Below are 12412 nucleotides of genomic sequence, written 5' to 3' on the forward strand. Positions count from 1 at the left end.
ATTTGCCTCCCCACCACCCCAAATGACTTAATTCCTTAACTACATTTGAAAGCTACAAGTTCAACTAACTGTCCTCCTTACACAGTGTATGACAGTACAATATGTAGAATGACTACTTGGGACTTGAATTCAATACTACAGCGATTCAATAGTTACCTATTCTTTCCTCCTCCTCTAAAGGAGAGAAGACAAGACAGTGGATGCACTGGGACTTGTGATAGTGGTTCAGGTGCACTTTATCAATCCAAAACCTACAGACTTTACAACTAAAAGCTTGCAAGCCTCACCGATTGCTCAGAAATTAGATTACCAGGTCCTGTTTATATGTCAGCTGTACAATATAAAACCAGAAATATGAAAGTTAACAGACTGAAATTCAACATCTGCTTCTACAGTGGTGAAAAATAGGGATAAATGAAGACATTACAGGTACAAAAAATAATTTATACCAGGCTAAAATTCCCTTTACCCTGAGACTCTGACAAAATAAGCTAGTTTTACTGTAACCATTTTATGGATTATGACTCTTTTACTCTACTTCCACTGACCAAACACAAACATTCTTTGTAACAAACCGAGCGAGCTGGGAGTGGGTGGAGGGTGGGATGAGCTGACAGACACAGAGAAAGGGAGATGGACAGAGAGGGAGGGAGAGACAGGAATGTTTTGGATCTCCTTTTCTCTCCATTATGATTCCTTTAACCTACATTAATAGTATATAATCTTGTAAAGACCTTACTTGTTTCAGGCAACCAAAAAAGGAAGAAAAGCACAGGCACAGTGGCTTTGCAACTAGCCTTTCAGTCTATAGAAAAGCTTATCATGCAGATTTTAAGCAGTAAGTCCTTAGATTAAGCTTCAGAAACAGGCTCCATTTATAGCTTGAAAAACCCCAGATTTTCCTTTAGAAACTCATCTAATTCCTTACCTTGGGAGAGCAATAAATTTCAAGGTTAAATTTTTCTTACATCAGTCAATGCAAGATTGACCAAATGCCTTCCAATTTAACTGAAGCACAGCTGCTAGTTAAGCAAGTAATTCTGGGACTCCTAGAAAATACAATGTAGTCATAAGGATTGCAAAAAGGATGGAAAGAGGACAGCACTGTGTCAGAAAAGACAGTGGTAGAGAGTTGTTAACTGGTCCTTAGCCACTAATGCAGACACAACCTTAGAGGAACCATGTCTAATTATGGTTTTAACCAGAAACAACTATGCATTTTTTGCTTCTGTAGGGTCCCACTCCCATTCGTATTGAAGCACAGTTACTTTTGAAGTAGAGGGTGCTTTGCTGGCAGACAACTTGAATACACCTACAGATATTGGCAGAAAAGTGGTTTTGGAAGACCTGTCTCACAAAAAGCATCAACTCTTACATCCATTCCTTAATATGCAACTTTAATACGCATGAGAAGACTGAGGTGAATATTCTTTTGTAGTATCTGACCAGTGTGAAAACTGCAGCGTATCCCAGGCTTTCATTAGTATGCTAAAAAGTTACCTAACAGGTTAAGATGAAAACCTTTTCCTGGCATAGACTGATTCAGAGAGCAAAGATGACCTTAACTTGCAAACTCATGTAAAGATCCACAGTGAAATTCACAGAGCTCAATTTAACACCCTAAGGGAATCCACTCCTTAGTTTCTGACATAATCATACTGCATGGTTCAAGGAAGCCTACTACTTGCATCAAGCTTTTACAGATACCCAAGTAAGATGACAGCTCTGTTCTACAAGACACTGAACTTTTATATACAGGGAGAAAAACCGGTCCTGAAATCCTCACCAACTACAGCCAAAAACCTCCAATTATTTGTCATGGAACTGAAAGAGATGAAAAGGTCAGCACCGAGTTCTTTGGAATCAGTTGGAGCCTCTTTTTTAAAGGGACTGACTTCACTGGATGATCCGAGCTGACACTGTTTTTTAATGTTTACATGTTTTAGCAGGAGAACACATGAGAATCTGGTACATGACTGTGGGTATGTCCACACAAATATTATGTAAATGCTGCAGTCGGTATTTATAGATTTCTCTCTTCTGTGGAAAATGCTATTTCTATGAGTATATTGGAACTATTAAATAGGGCAAAGTTTGTTCTCAGCTAAGATACTGTCTTTCAAAAGAGTGTTCTGATAGAGAGCAAAATCACGGCAGCACTGTGAAAACAGGCTTACTGTGCTTTGATAAGAGAAAAGCACTGCAGACGTACAAGCTGCACCCTTCACAGAAAAAAAAAAGAAAAAAGGGAAAAAAAAGAAAGTTTACCTCATGAGGTGTCTTAAGATGTCTGAAATAAAACCTTTGTCAAAGAAACTAAATGTTGCAAAGAATGGCAAAAAGCAGTAAATTAGTGTGGTTTCTTTTTCAAAATTAATTCTTTAAATTTAGTCTCTGTACTTAGTATCATGTAAAACTTGAAGCATCCATTTTACCACTAACAGACTATATACTCCAGTGGTTCAACCTTCCAATTTCAAGAGGTGCTTTGACACAACTAGCGTACACATTTTAACATTATACCTCGAGCTCTAGGTCCTGGTGCTCCAGGGCAGTCAGGAGAGCGCCTAGAACCAGATCTCTGGCATTCCATGCTGTTATGTGAGCATAAAGAAAATAAATCAGGACTAAAGGCTCATGCACTGCTTGATGAGAAGCTATGCTTTTGGTTAGGAATCCAAAAGCCACATTTTCATAAATAAACAATGAAGCCATCATCTCTATATAAATAAGGCAAAAACTTGCATAGCTTGGGAAACCTCTCATAGCAGATATTTTTCAGTTTGCTTCTCTGTATTCACATTCACTGACAACTATTATTCCCACATCTAGTTATTTAAAATGGGAGCTATGAGTGTAAACACTATGTGCTTCCACAGTTTTTAACATAGATACATCATTTCCTGGAGTGAGCAGCAGCTCCTTGTTCAGTCACATTACGTTGTACACTACTAAAATTCTCTGAGGACAATGAGGAAACTGCAGTGTTGCTGCTCTCAAAGTTCCTGGAGTGTCTGTACAGCACGATCTCCAGTACACTGTAGAATAATTTAGGCTGGAAGGAATCCATGGCGGTCATCTGGTCCAACACACCACTCATAGCAGGGCCAACTTTGAAGCTGGATCAGGTTGCTCAGGGTGATTTGAGTTCCCAATACGTTCAAGGATGGAGATGTCACAGTCTCTGTGCAAACCACTGGATCAATCTCATTTAAAAAAACAAGGTCTACCACCTATTCTATTTCCCTTGCTGCAAACTGTAATCTGCAAAAAATCAGTAATCTCCAAAACGCAATGTATAAATAAGACTAATACATATTACAAATACAGGAAATAAAGATGTATTATCTGTAAATTTACTCAAATAGTCTTTAGAACAAAGTATCTAATCGGTCCAGAAGGCCAGCAGACTATAAATACCAAAAAACCACTTCTTGATACAATATTATTCATGTAAATTCTGTTCACATTTGTTGTCAGCAGTGTCTGCCATGCGGATAAGCTTAACACCCAAATGGTGCAACTCAAATGTAATACGATGGAAAACAGAACTCAGGAAGCTCAGTAACTATATAGCAAATCTATTTAGCAGACATGATTAGAGTAAAAAGTCTAAGATGAGATGTCTCAAAGGACACAGTTTAATTTCAAATCTCAAGTAAGTTTTCTAAAATATACAAAACCCATTGTCTACTGAAACAGTAAATACTGTAATTTGAGGGAAGTAGCCTGTGGCTTATGCATATACATTTGCCCTGTCGCTAAACACAAAAGTGTGTTTAACATCAACTGCGTAACTGAGCTTGCTTCTGTAATACCTTCAGAAATGATATTATGTAAATGTGTATCCATAATCTATGCCGAAAGACTTAAAATTTATCTTGTCTACTTTCAGCAGTCTAAAAGTTAGCCCAGATTTGTTTTCTAAACTTCTACTGTCAATAGAGATGGGGTAGAGTGATCTCACATAGCTAAGGATGAGGTTTCACAAAAGTTTCATCTCTCTCCACTGATTATCTAATTTAGATTAGGTACCTAATAATTAGACTGCCTACCTTAATTTCATCTATTTTGAATATTTAGATTGCTGCATCTTTAAGGGGGAGAACTAGACAAAAAAGTCAGGGTGAGAAAATGTACACAAGCACCAAATGATTATAAAGTGATCAGCAACTTAACCAATTAATTTTTTTAAAATTCTGTAACAAATGCATTACTCTTTTTTTTTTTTAAACAAAGCACTAAATTAGTTATGGCTTCAAGAATAAGTGAAAACATGTACAGTAAGTTCAAGTATTTAACTGATTACCAGACCAACACACATACAAAAAGCATAATTTAATTATCAACATTTTGCAGTGAGTAAGCATTAACAATGAAATTTTTAACTGTCACAAGTCTTTATGAATATCTAAAAGCCTAATACAAATATCCAAATTATTAATACAGATTAGTCATTTAAAGTGTTACCAATAAGACCTTCAGTAACTCTGCATTAAATGCTAACAAGCCCTTTCTAGAAGAATATTAATTTACAATCATTCTTTCTAACAATTCTTTGTACAGTAAAAAAAATTAGATTTGTGTTTTTCTCCTTCCCTTTCCCACCCAACCACCCACATAGTGTTGCTCTCAGACTGAGCTACTAGCCAATCAATCAAACCTGATGGTAAAAATCGTCTCAACCAAGGGTCCAAGATCTTAAGTTTTTAGCATCCAGCTCAAATGCTCTTTGGGAATAAAATCCACGTTTTTGTATAATGTGCAAAGTGCAAGTTTTCTCCAGTGCTAACAGAAGTGTGTGCTGCTAAGAACTTCACCACAGAATAAAATAGTAACAATTAAGACTTTTTGATTTCCAATAGCTCTGTAACAGACAAATGTTAGATGAAGTTTACAGGAATGACAGATCAAGTGGATTATATACCGGTGCTTATTAGGTCAGGTACTTTCTGATTTCATTAGGCCAAACCAATGTTTTTACTCAAGTTCTTCAGTTTCCTCTGTAAAAAGGTCAGCCAAATCTGCCACTGTCAGAACTGAGGCTTCTGACTGTTTCATGGAAGAGCTCGTGTGGCTGTGGGAAAAAGTTGCATGCAGACATCAGAGAAGGAATCAACTTAAGTAACAAGCTGTTTGCACTAAAGACAGACCACATGCAGGGTCCAATAACTGTCCAGCTTTGAAGCTCAGCAGGAAAACACACTTTCTATCAGGGAAAATACACACACTGGTCAGCTACTTCTTTTGCACATTCCGAGTAAGATACAAAGTCCATCTACTGTCCCTAACAGTGGTCGACACCAAACATTGCAGAGGCAGCAGAACATGGGATAATCTGCTTTGCCCTCTTAACATTTAAGGGATTGGCTTTAGCTTCCAAGCATTAAGGTTTGATATTACTTTCAAAACATAAGCCCTCATTGGATCATTCAACCACTGCATATTTATCTGAATTTTATATGCAAAAGTAGTGCTACTTTACAGACAGGGAAACTGATTAAATCATTGTTTTGAAGCTAAAGCTGAAATCTTTCATGACTACAGCCAGAGATACACATGTAAATTTTTAGTCTCATAATTTGTAGCAGCCAAAAAAAGGAAAAATAACTAATTTTCTTAAACTAAGGCCGCCTCCTAGATTTGTTATGTGTATACAATACAGTTAAAGAGGTACAAGCCTCTTATACTTTCTGCATAAAGAATGCAAATACCACTTTTGTTCCACTCCCAGTCTGTCACTGCTTACAGATTTTGAAAAGATAAACACAGTCAAAACTGCTTTCTGTGTCTGCACACCAGACTGACTTACGAGCTAGCATCTAGACAACTCTTGCACTGACTGCAAAACCAACCAGTGTGACATAGCACTGACAGACTAGGTCTCTAGAACTTAAAAATAATGAAGGAAAGAATTTATGTCATATATTAGAGCTTATAACATATGCTGTCACTCCAGTGGCAGACTTAGTATTACTCCATTAATTGCAATGCTTTTATACTAATGGAAGTAGGTAAACTGAAAAGATAAATCGTAACACAATTTATTAATTGGGCTTTTATGAAATAAAATATACAAAATATAACCAAAACATTCTCCAGAGAATTAAAATACCTTAAGCTTTAAGTTACTGGAACCAGGTTAAAAGATCAGTTTTTCAAGTCTTAAAACTTTTTTGTGAATCAAAACAATTTGAAGGAGAACAGTTGACATTTATATGTTAAGATATGCATACCTAACTGTAATAAAAGTACGGTTGAGAACCATCTTTTAATTTTCAGTGCAATAATGATGTTTTAAAAAAAATTCAACACATACCTCCTATCTACAGTTTTCAGCATAGTCTGCATTCTCTCTTCTATTGTTGCTTTTATCAGGAATCTATGAACAATGGTAGATCTGAATGTGTTTAAAAAAAGAAAACAAGACCAGAAGTGAGCAGAAGTTAGGCTGTTACTGTTAAGACCCCATTTTTGTCTCATACTAATTATTGTAAGAGTGCTGAAAAAAATGCCTCTGTATTTTAAGAAAGAAGTCTTACAAGGTGATTAACAACTTCCACTGACATTTAAGGATGCTTAGTGCCTCCCAGAGCACACACTTCCACTTGGTTGGATCACATACTAAATGAATATAAGCTGTATTAACTAAAATCCTGAAGCAGATGCTGGACAAAGTTCTGCTTTCTGCGTCCCTACCATAAACAAACAGTCCTCAAGAGCCTAGCCTGTCATTTAAACACATTACTTTGGCCCACTGGTTATATACAATGTTTATACTGCATTGTCACAAGTCAGTCCAAGAGACAGAGCTCAGTGTGATGGATAATTAAAGCTCATTCCCAGAATTTTAACAATATTGTTCTTGAAGATGAAGATGGCAAAATACTATAAATTTTTTTAAAAAGTCAGTAACTGTAGTCAGTAAACACGAAATTGTAAACACTGGTAAAACATAAAACCCAAAGTGTCAATAAACATAAAATGAGAACTCCATTTACAAAATAAAATTTCAAAAAGAAAGCTGTAATAAAAAAAGAAATGTCAGGCACAAGAAAATGAAATGGAAAAAGAGTCATCTCCAAAGATAAAAATGAAACATCACTCCAGGGTCCCCAGTATAAACATTTTTCAAGATATGAACCCTTCAAAGTGGTTGGATGGTTTTCAGATCTTAAGTTGAAACTTTGGCAGGTAACATTACACAAAGAAATGCTGGGGGAATACTTTGTGATTCACAGGCAAAGGTCTACGCAAAAAAAAGAGAAGTAAATAAGAACTCAACTGAACTGGTAATAGTTGCACCAGTGAAACTAAACAGAGTATTCCCTTATGCTCAGTGTACTTGGAACAGAGCCCTTTTTCAAATAAGCCTTGCTTAAGTCTTATTCTTAAGAAGTACAGCACACATTCTTGCTGGTTTTATTGCAAGGTTTTTGCCAGACCTTTTGTGCCAGCATCATGTAGAATTAAAATGCAGGCTGTTGCAATCAATCTTTCCTATGCCCTCACTATTAATTCAAAATCTTTACCAACACAACCAAATATCCACCTGTTCATAAACATTCTTTCGCAAGCATGCTCATTCATGCCCTCTCGCTTTGTCTCCATTTCCAGAACACAAAACCCACTATTATTCTAGAATATTATTATTCCAGAATTGACTCCAGCTATTTTTCTTCTTCATGTACAGGGGTTTTTAATTATTTTTTCAAGTGACATGAAAAGGACAAACTTTCCAAAACCTTCGTTAAGTATTCAGTACTGCCCATGTAAAATCTACAAGAGTGAAACAAACAAAAGGTATGCAAACTCATTAACATCTTCAAAAAGATCTAGACAGGGGTGAGGGCAGAACTGTGATTTAAAAACTAATCAGTTCTGAAGAGTGTGCACTATGACTTTCTTTTGGGGAAAAAAAACCAAACAAACAAACCCACCAAACAAAACAAACCCCCAACAACTTATACAGCTCCTAGTCTGGAGCTGGAAATGACCACCTAGAAGGAGCCTCTCAAGGAAACTAGGAAGGGCTGTGCCTGAACTTAGCCACATATGACATATAAATGGTGAGTTGCTCAGACCTGCAAAGCAAAGACATTTCTGGACATGCTTACAAGCAGAACTTCAAAGTTAAAAACCAAGGCATCAACGGCACACATAAAATAGGGCAGCAGCTGAACAAGGTTTTTCAGGGTTTTGGACTCAAGAGCCTACACTCCTCCTAAATGCAGTTTACTTCTGCATCTTACCCCGTAGCACACAAGAACTCCTTAAAATACACATTGTGTATTTTCAGCAAACTTTTTGTTTAATTTTAATCTTTCTGTCCCTTATATGATCATCTTTAAAAACAGGATTCCTATGAGTACCCTCATCTCCAAACCTGAGAAGTTCAGTGAACCAGATTTATTCTGATTGCAGTATGCAGTTCTATTCTGGACCATATCTAAACCACTCAATGCAATTTTAACTCTTACTTTGTTTGGCCAATACGATGTACTCTGCCAATAGCCTGTAGTTCATGTGCAGGATTCAGAATGGGTTCCACGAGCAGAACATGAGTTGCTTCGATGATGTTTAGTCCATTGGAACCAGTGTGAAGAGGCAGCAGCAAAATATTGATGTTGGGATCATATTTAAATGCAGAGAGATTTTCCTAAAAGGCAAACATTACAGCAGCGTGACAGAAGTTCCTCAATAAAGACTGGGGGGGGGACACCTCTATATTTTCAAGAAATTAAACAGCTACTACAGGCCCCAGAGTAACAATCGTGCAGCCTGACTGATCCAAGACCTGTCATCCCGGAACAGGTACTCGACAGATATCAGAAAGGCAAGAACTTCTTGCAACACGGATCAGTGTGTCTTATCCTTAACATCCATGCCAACGCTTCTTTCTCAAAAATGAATGTACTGTTTATCTCCAAAGACGTTAAATTGTGGCTTTTTGTGATTATGATTTTCAGAATTAATGAGTTAGAGATCAAAGCTTCTGCCAAACAAATTTGCTGCTCTTTCAGTTTCTCAAATGAAGCAATGAAGTAAAAGGATCAAATTAACTTCTATGAACTGTAATTTTCCCAACTGAAAATAATTTTAAGAAAAATATCCTTTATGTACCTGAAATTTACTAATTCCATTGATCTGAGAAAAAATCATGTTGTTGTCATACAAAGCTTTTGAAATTATGTCCAACACATCTTGCCACTGTAAAAAAACAAAACCACACAACACAATAAAAGTAACTCAACATTACAAACAACGACAAGTAAAATATACTAACTTCCCTAAGAAAGAGATAAAAAAGCCTTTCAAAATACTAGCATTTGCAATTTTAAAAAAAGTGAAAAAAAAAAGAAAAAGAAAAAAGATTTGTGTGCCAGGAACCAAATCTTTCATAAAACTAAGTAAGAATTGTAATTAAAAAGATCAGCTTGAATAAAAGAAATTGGTAGCCATCACAAAACAAGTTTTACAATGTATCTGGACATTACATTTAAAAATATCTAGAATTTCTAATGCTCCCATATAAATCTAAGTGTTTGCCCTTTAAAGAAACAAGCTTTTACATCTATTGACTACAATCATTGTTCATGTTCCAGTTACATGAATGGCCCTACAAATTCTCAAAACAATCAAGTGGCTGTACAGAGTGATTCAACATTTTGGTAGCTAAACTAATTCCTGAAAATATTATGACCGCTTTAAACCACCTGCCCCCCCAAGACAAGACAGAAAATGGCTATTAATACCGTTGAGAAAACTAAGGATTTAGCCCCTGGATCTTTAAATTGAATTCTCTTCAGTGTTCGGACCACAGCTTCCACTTTGGTGGAGTGACTTCCCTTTGAAAAGTCAAAGAAGAGCATTAGTAAAGTAGGATATTAATTCCTTCCACATTCATTGCTTTATTAACTAATACTATCTTAGGACTCTTACATATCCTACACAAATTTAAAAATTAGCAGCCAGGAGGAAGGGCAGGTTAAGTAGCACTGAACTGCTTTTATGCCTCCCTTATAACACACTGCTCTAGGATCCACGGTGCATTACAGCATGTGCAGTACCCAGAAAAACAAAGTGCCACACAGATACACTTACCTAGTTCTGCATGAGACAGAATGGATAGCCCAAGCAGTGCAGTTGCACCAAACATGCCAGTTAGGCCTCCTGAGGTTTAACTTGGTGGTACAATCTCTAAAGAATCTTCCAAATGCACACTTAAATTTCCCTCCCTTCACACCTCTTGAAAACTGGCAATGAAAAAACCTACCTGAACGCTATTTCTGTTGCTTTTGTTTCTCACTAAACTTATGCTCAGTACTATGAAGCTCGTTAATTATATTTAAAGTAATAAGAAATTGGTAAATACAATTAAATTAATTCTTGAAGGATTACATGCTGCAATGAAAACATCTTCATATTCTGCACTCAGAAGTATTTCAGTGCTTAGAGAATCCAATACTACATTCCACTTCTTGTCCACTTTGATTTCTGTACTCCTCCCTTTCCCCTAAGTCAAGGATTCCGGGAAACAGTTCTTTAGTATCTCCCTCTATCTCCTTCTGTACTTTGTATTACAGAAATTTTACCTAATGTGTTTTTTTTTTTAAGAAGCCCTTATTTAATTCCTTACTAGTTCTTACATGCATAGTAATTTCAGGCTGTGCTAGATTCAGCTGGACAAATATTGTTTTATTTCTGTCTGCACCTGTCCTCTGAACATTGAATTAACTATGTTGGCTTGCTACAATGACAGATCAAATTTACTGAAGTTATGCTGCTTACAGAATTGGCGGGGAAGGATGTCAGCAGTCTAAGCACATGTTGGGAACCAATGCTGGGCTGCTTGATCATTCATACGTTATGCAACTGAATGAATGCTCCAGAAATACACATAAAAGACTTTCTGCACACTGTTTTACCAAAGGCTGCAATAAGCAGCACCATTTTACTTCCCAGGGTCTTCTGTAGTGATTCCAACTCTGTCACAGACATAGAAATAAACCAGCTTTTTTCATGTCATCTCTGTTGCACCTGGTAGACATTAACACTGTTTCCAGAAGTCAGACAATCAAAAATGCTTATGTCAGTAGGTGTTATGATCTGCAAAGATGAATGACACATTTGCAGCCCTATGGCAGCTGCCTGCCAACCATAACCACCTACAGTTAGGAGATCCAAGACTAACTTTTGGTATTTACTATATATTCCAGGGTCATTTATGTGCTTTTCTGATACCATTTATCTCTGATTCAACGATGACAATTCTGACTAATTTGCTCTGACTGTCTTTTCCTCAGAGACTTTTTTTGGACCTTACCATAGGTCCCATCTTTCCCTGCTATAAGAGCTACTAGTTTTAGACACTGTTGTTGATTTTTCCATCCTTCAGGCTTCCTGTGAGTCAGGTGTTACAAATGTGACTTTGTATAAGATCAGTCAGAGGAACTACAGCAAAGAAAAGAACAGCACAGTGATCAAAGTGGTTATAATCTTTTTGTTCTTTTTTGTTTTTTAAACAAGATAACTAAGTGTGCAAAGTTCTCCATCCCTCCATTTACGTTATATTAGACAAACTGTATTAGACTTGTCATTGAACTAACAATTGACTGAAGCTTTAATTCACAGCACACAAAAAAATTCAATTTTGTTCTCAATATTTATGGAGAGATGAAACTGATACAAGTACCCTTGCTTTTATGAGTTCTTGGCTTTCAGTCTGTCTTAAAAAAATGTTACCCCACTCATTACCCATATACCTTGAGTTTGTAATTTTGTTGGATATGCAGATGAGTATTTATAAACAGATTAGCTAGTTCAAATTAATTATGGAACAGCACACATTAAAATCAAAACTGCCCTCTAACAAACAATTCTTGTCTCAGATGACAGGCTGGCAATACCCACTGTAATACTGACCAGACACTGAAAGCTTTTACAGAACCAAAACATGCAGTGATGCCAGTAAGCGCTGTCTCAGTATAAAATGCTCCCATTTACAGCAGTCCTTTTGCATCTAAGGCATTAATCTAAGATGGCTAGTGCTGGTACAATAAAGAGCACGATGTATATGACACAACAGAAGGGAAAAAAAAAAAAAAAAAAAAGGAGGGGGGAACTGCATACTGAAAGAGACCAGAGGAACTGAGAAAGTTCAGATGAAAATATAAATGCTGAAAATACAGAAAAAACCCCCATACAGTTTTCATATACATACTGCAAGATATTGATTTAACCTCAGTATTCTATAGAAACCATAGTTAGTTATTATTTCTTAACTGTCCTTATAGGAATATGAGGTAGAAATTTTTAGGTTTAACAATGCTGCTTGTTTTGATAGTACATACAGTGAAGCCACAGTATAAATTGTTAACTTTTCATTAATTAAGAATGGGCCTTGCTCTAG

The 12412-nt window shown here is 36.4% G+C and overlaps 1 protein-coding gene across 2 annotated transcripts in view; it reads right to left on the minus strand.

Annotated features, from left to right (window-relative positions):
- Positions 1 to 4219: 4219 nt before the first annotated feature.
- SHPRH (SNF2 histone linker PHD RING helicase, E3 ubiquitin protein ligase) overlaps positions 4220 to 12412 on the minus strand; it is a 52664-nt gene continuing 44471 nt past the window's right edge. For both annotated transcript variants that reach the window (XM_010584506.1, XM_010584505.1), the window contains exons 25-29: positions 9756 to 9848; positions 9124 to 9210; positions 8481 to 8659; positions 6320 to 6400; positions 4220 to 5077 (exon numbers count right to left, since the gene is read on the minus strand). In XM_010584506.1, coding sequence (XP_010582808.1) covers positions 4981 to 5077; positions 6320 to 6400; positions 8481 to 8659; positions 9124 to 9210; positions 9756 to 9848 — 537 coding nt within the window. In that variant the 3' untranslated portion in view covers positions 4220 to 4980. The remainder of the gene's footprint in view (positions 5078 to 6319; positions 6401 to 8480; positions 8660 to 9123; positions 9211 to 9755; positions 9849 to 12412) is intronic.

The sequence above is a fragment of the Haliaeetus leucocephalus genome, unplaced genomic scaffold (assembly GCF_000737465.1).
Source record: "Haliaeetus leucocephalus isolate CR32 unplaced genomic scaffold, Haliaeetus_leucocephalus-4.0 Scaffold992, whole genome shotgun sequence".
NCBI lineage: Eukaryota > Metazoa > Chordata > Aves > Accipitriformes > Accipitridae > Haliaeetus > Haliaeetus leucocephalus.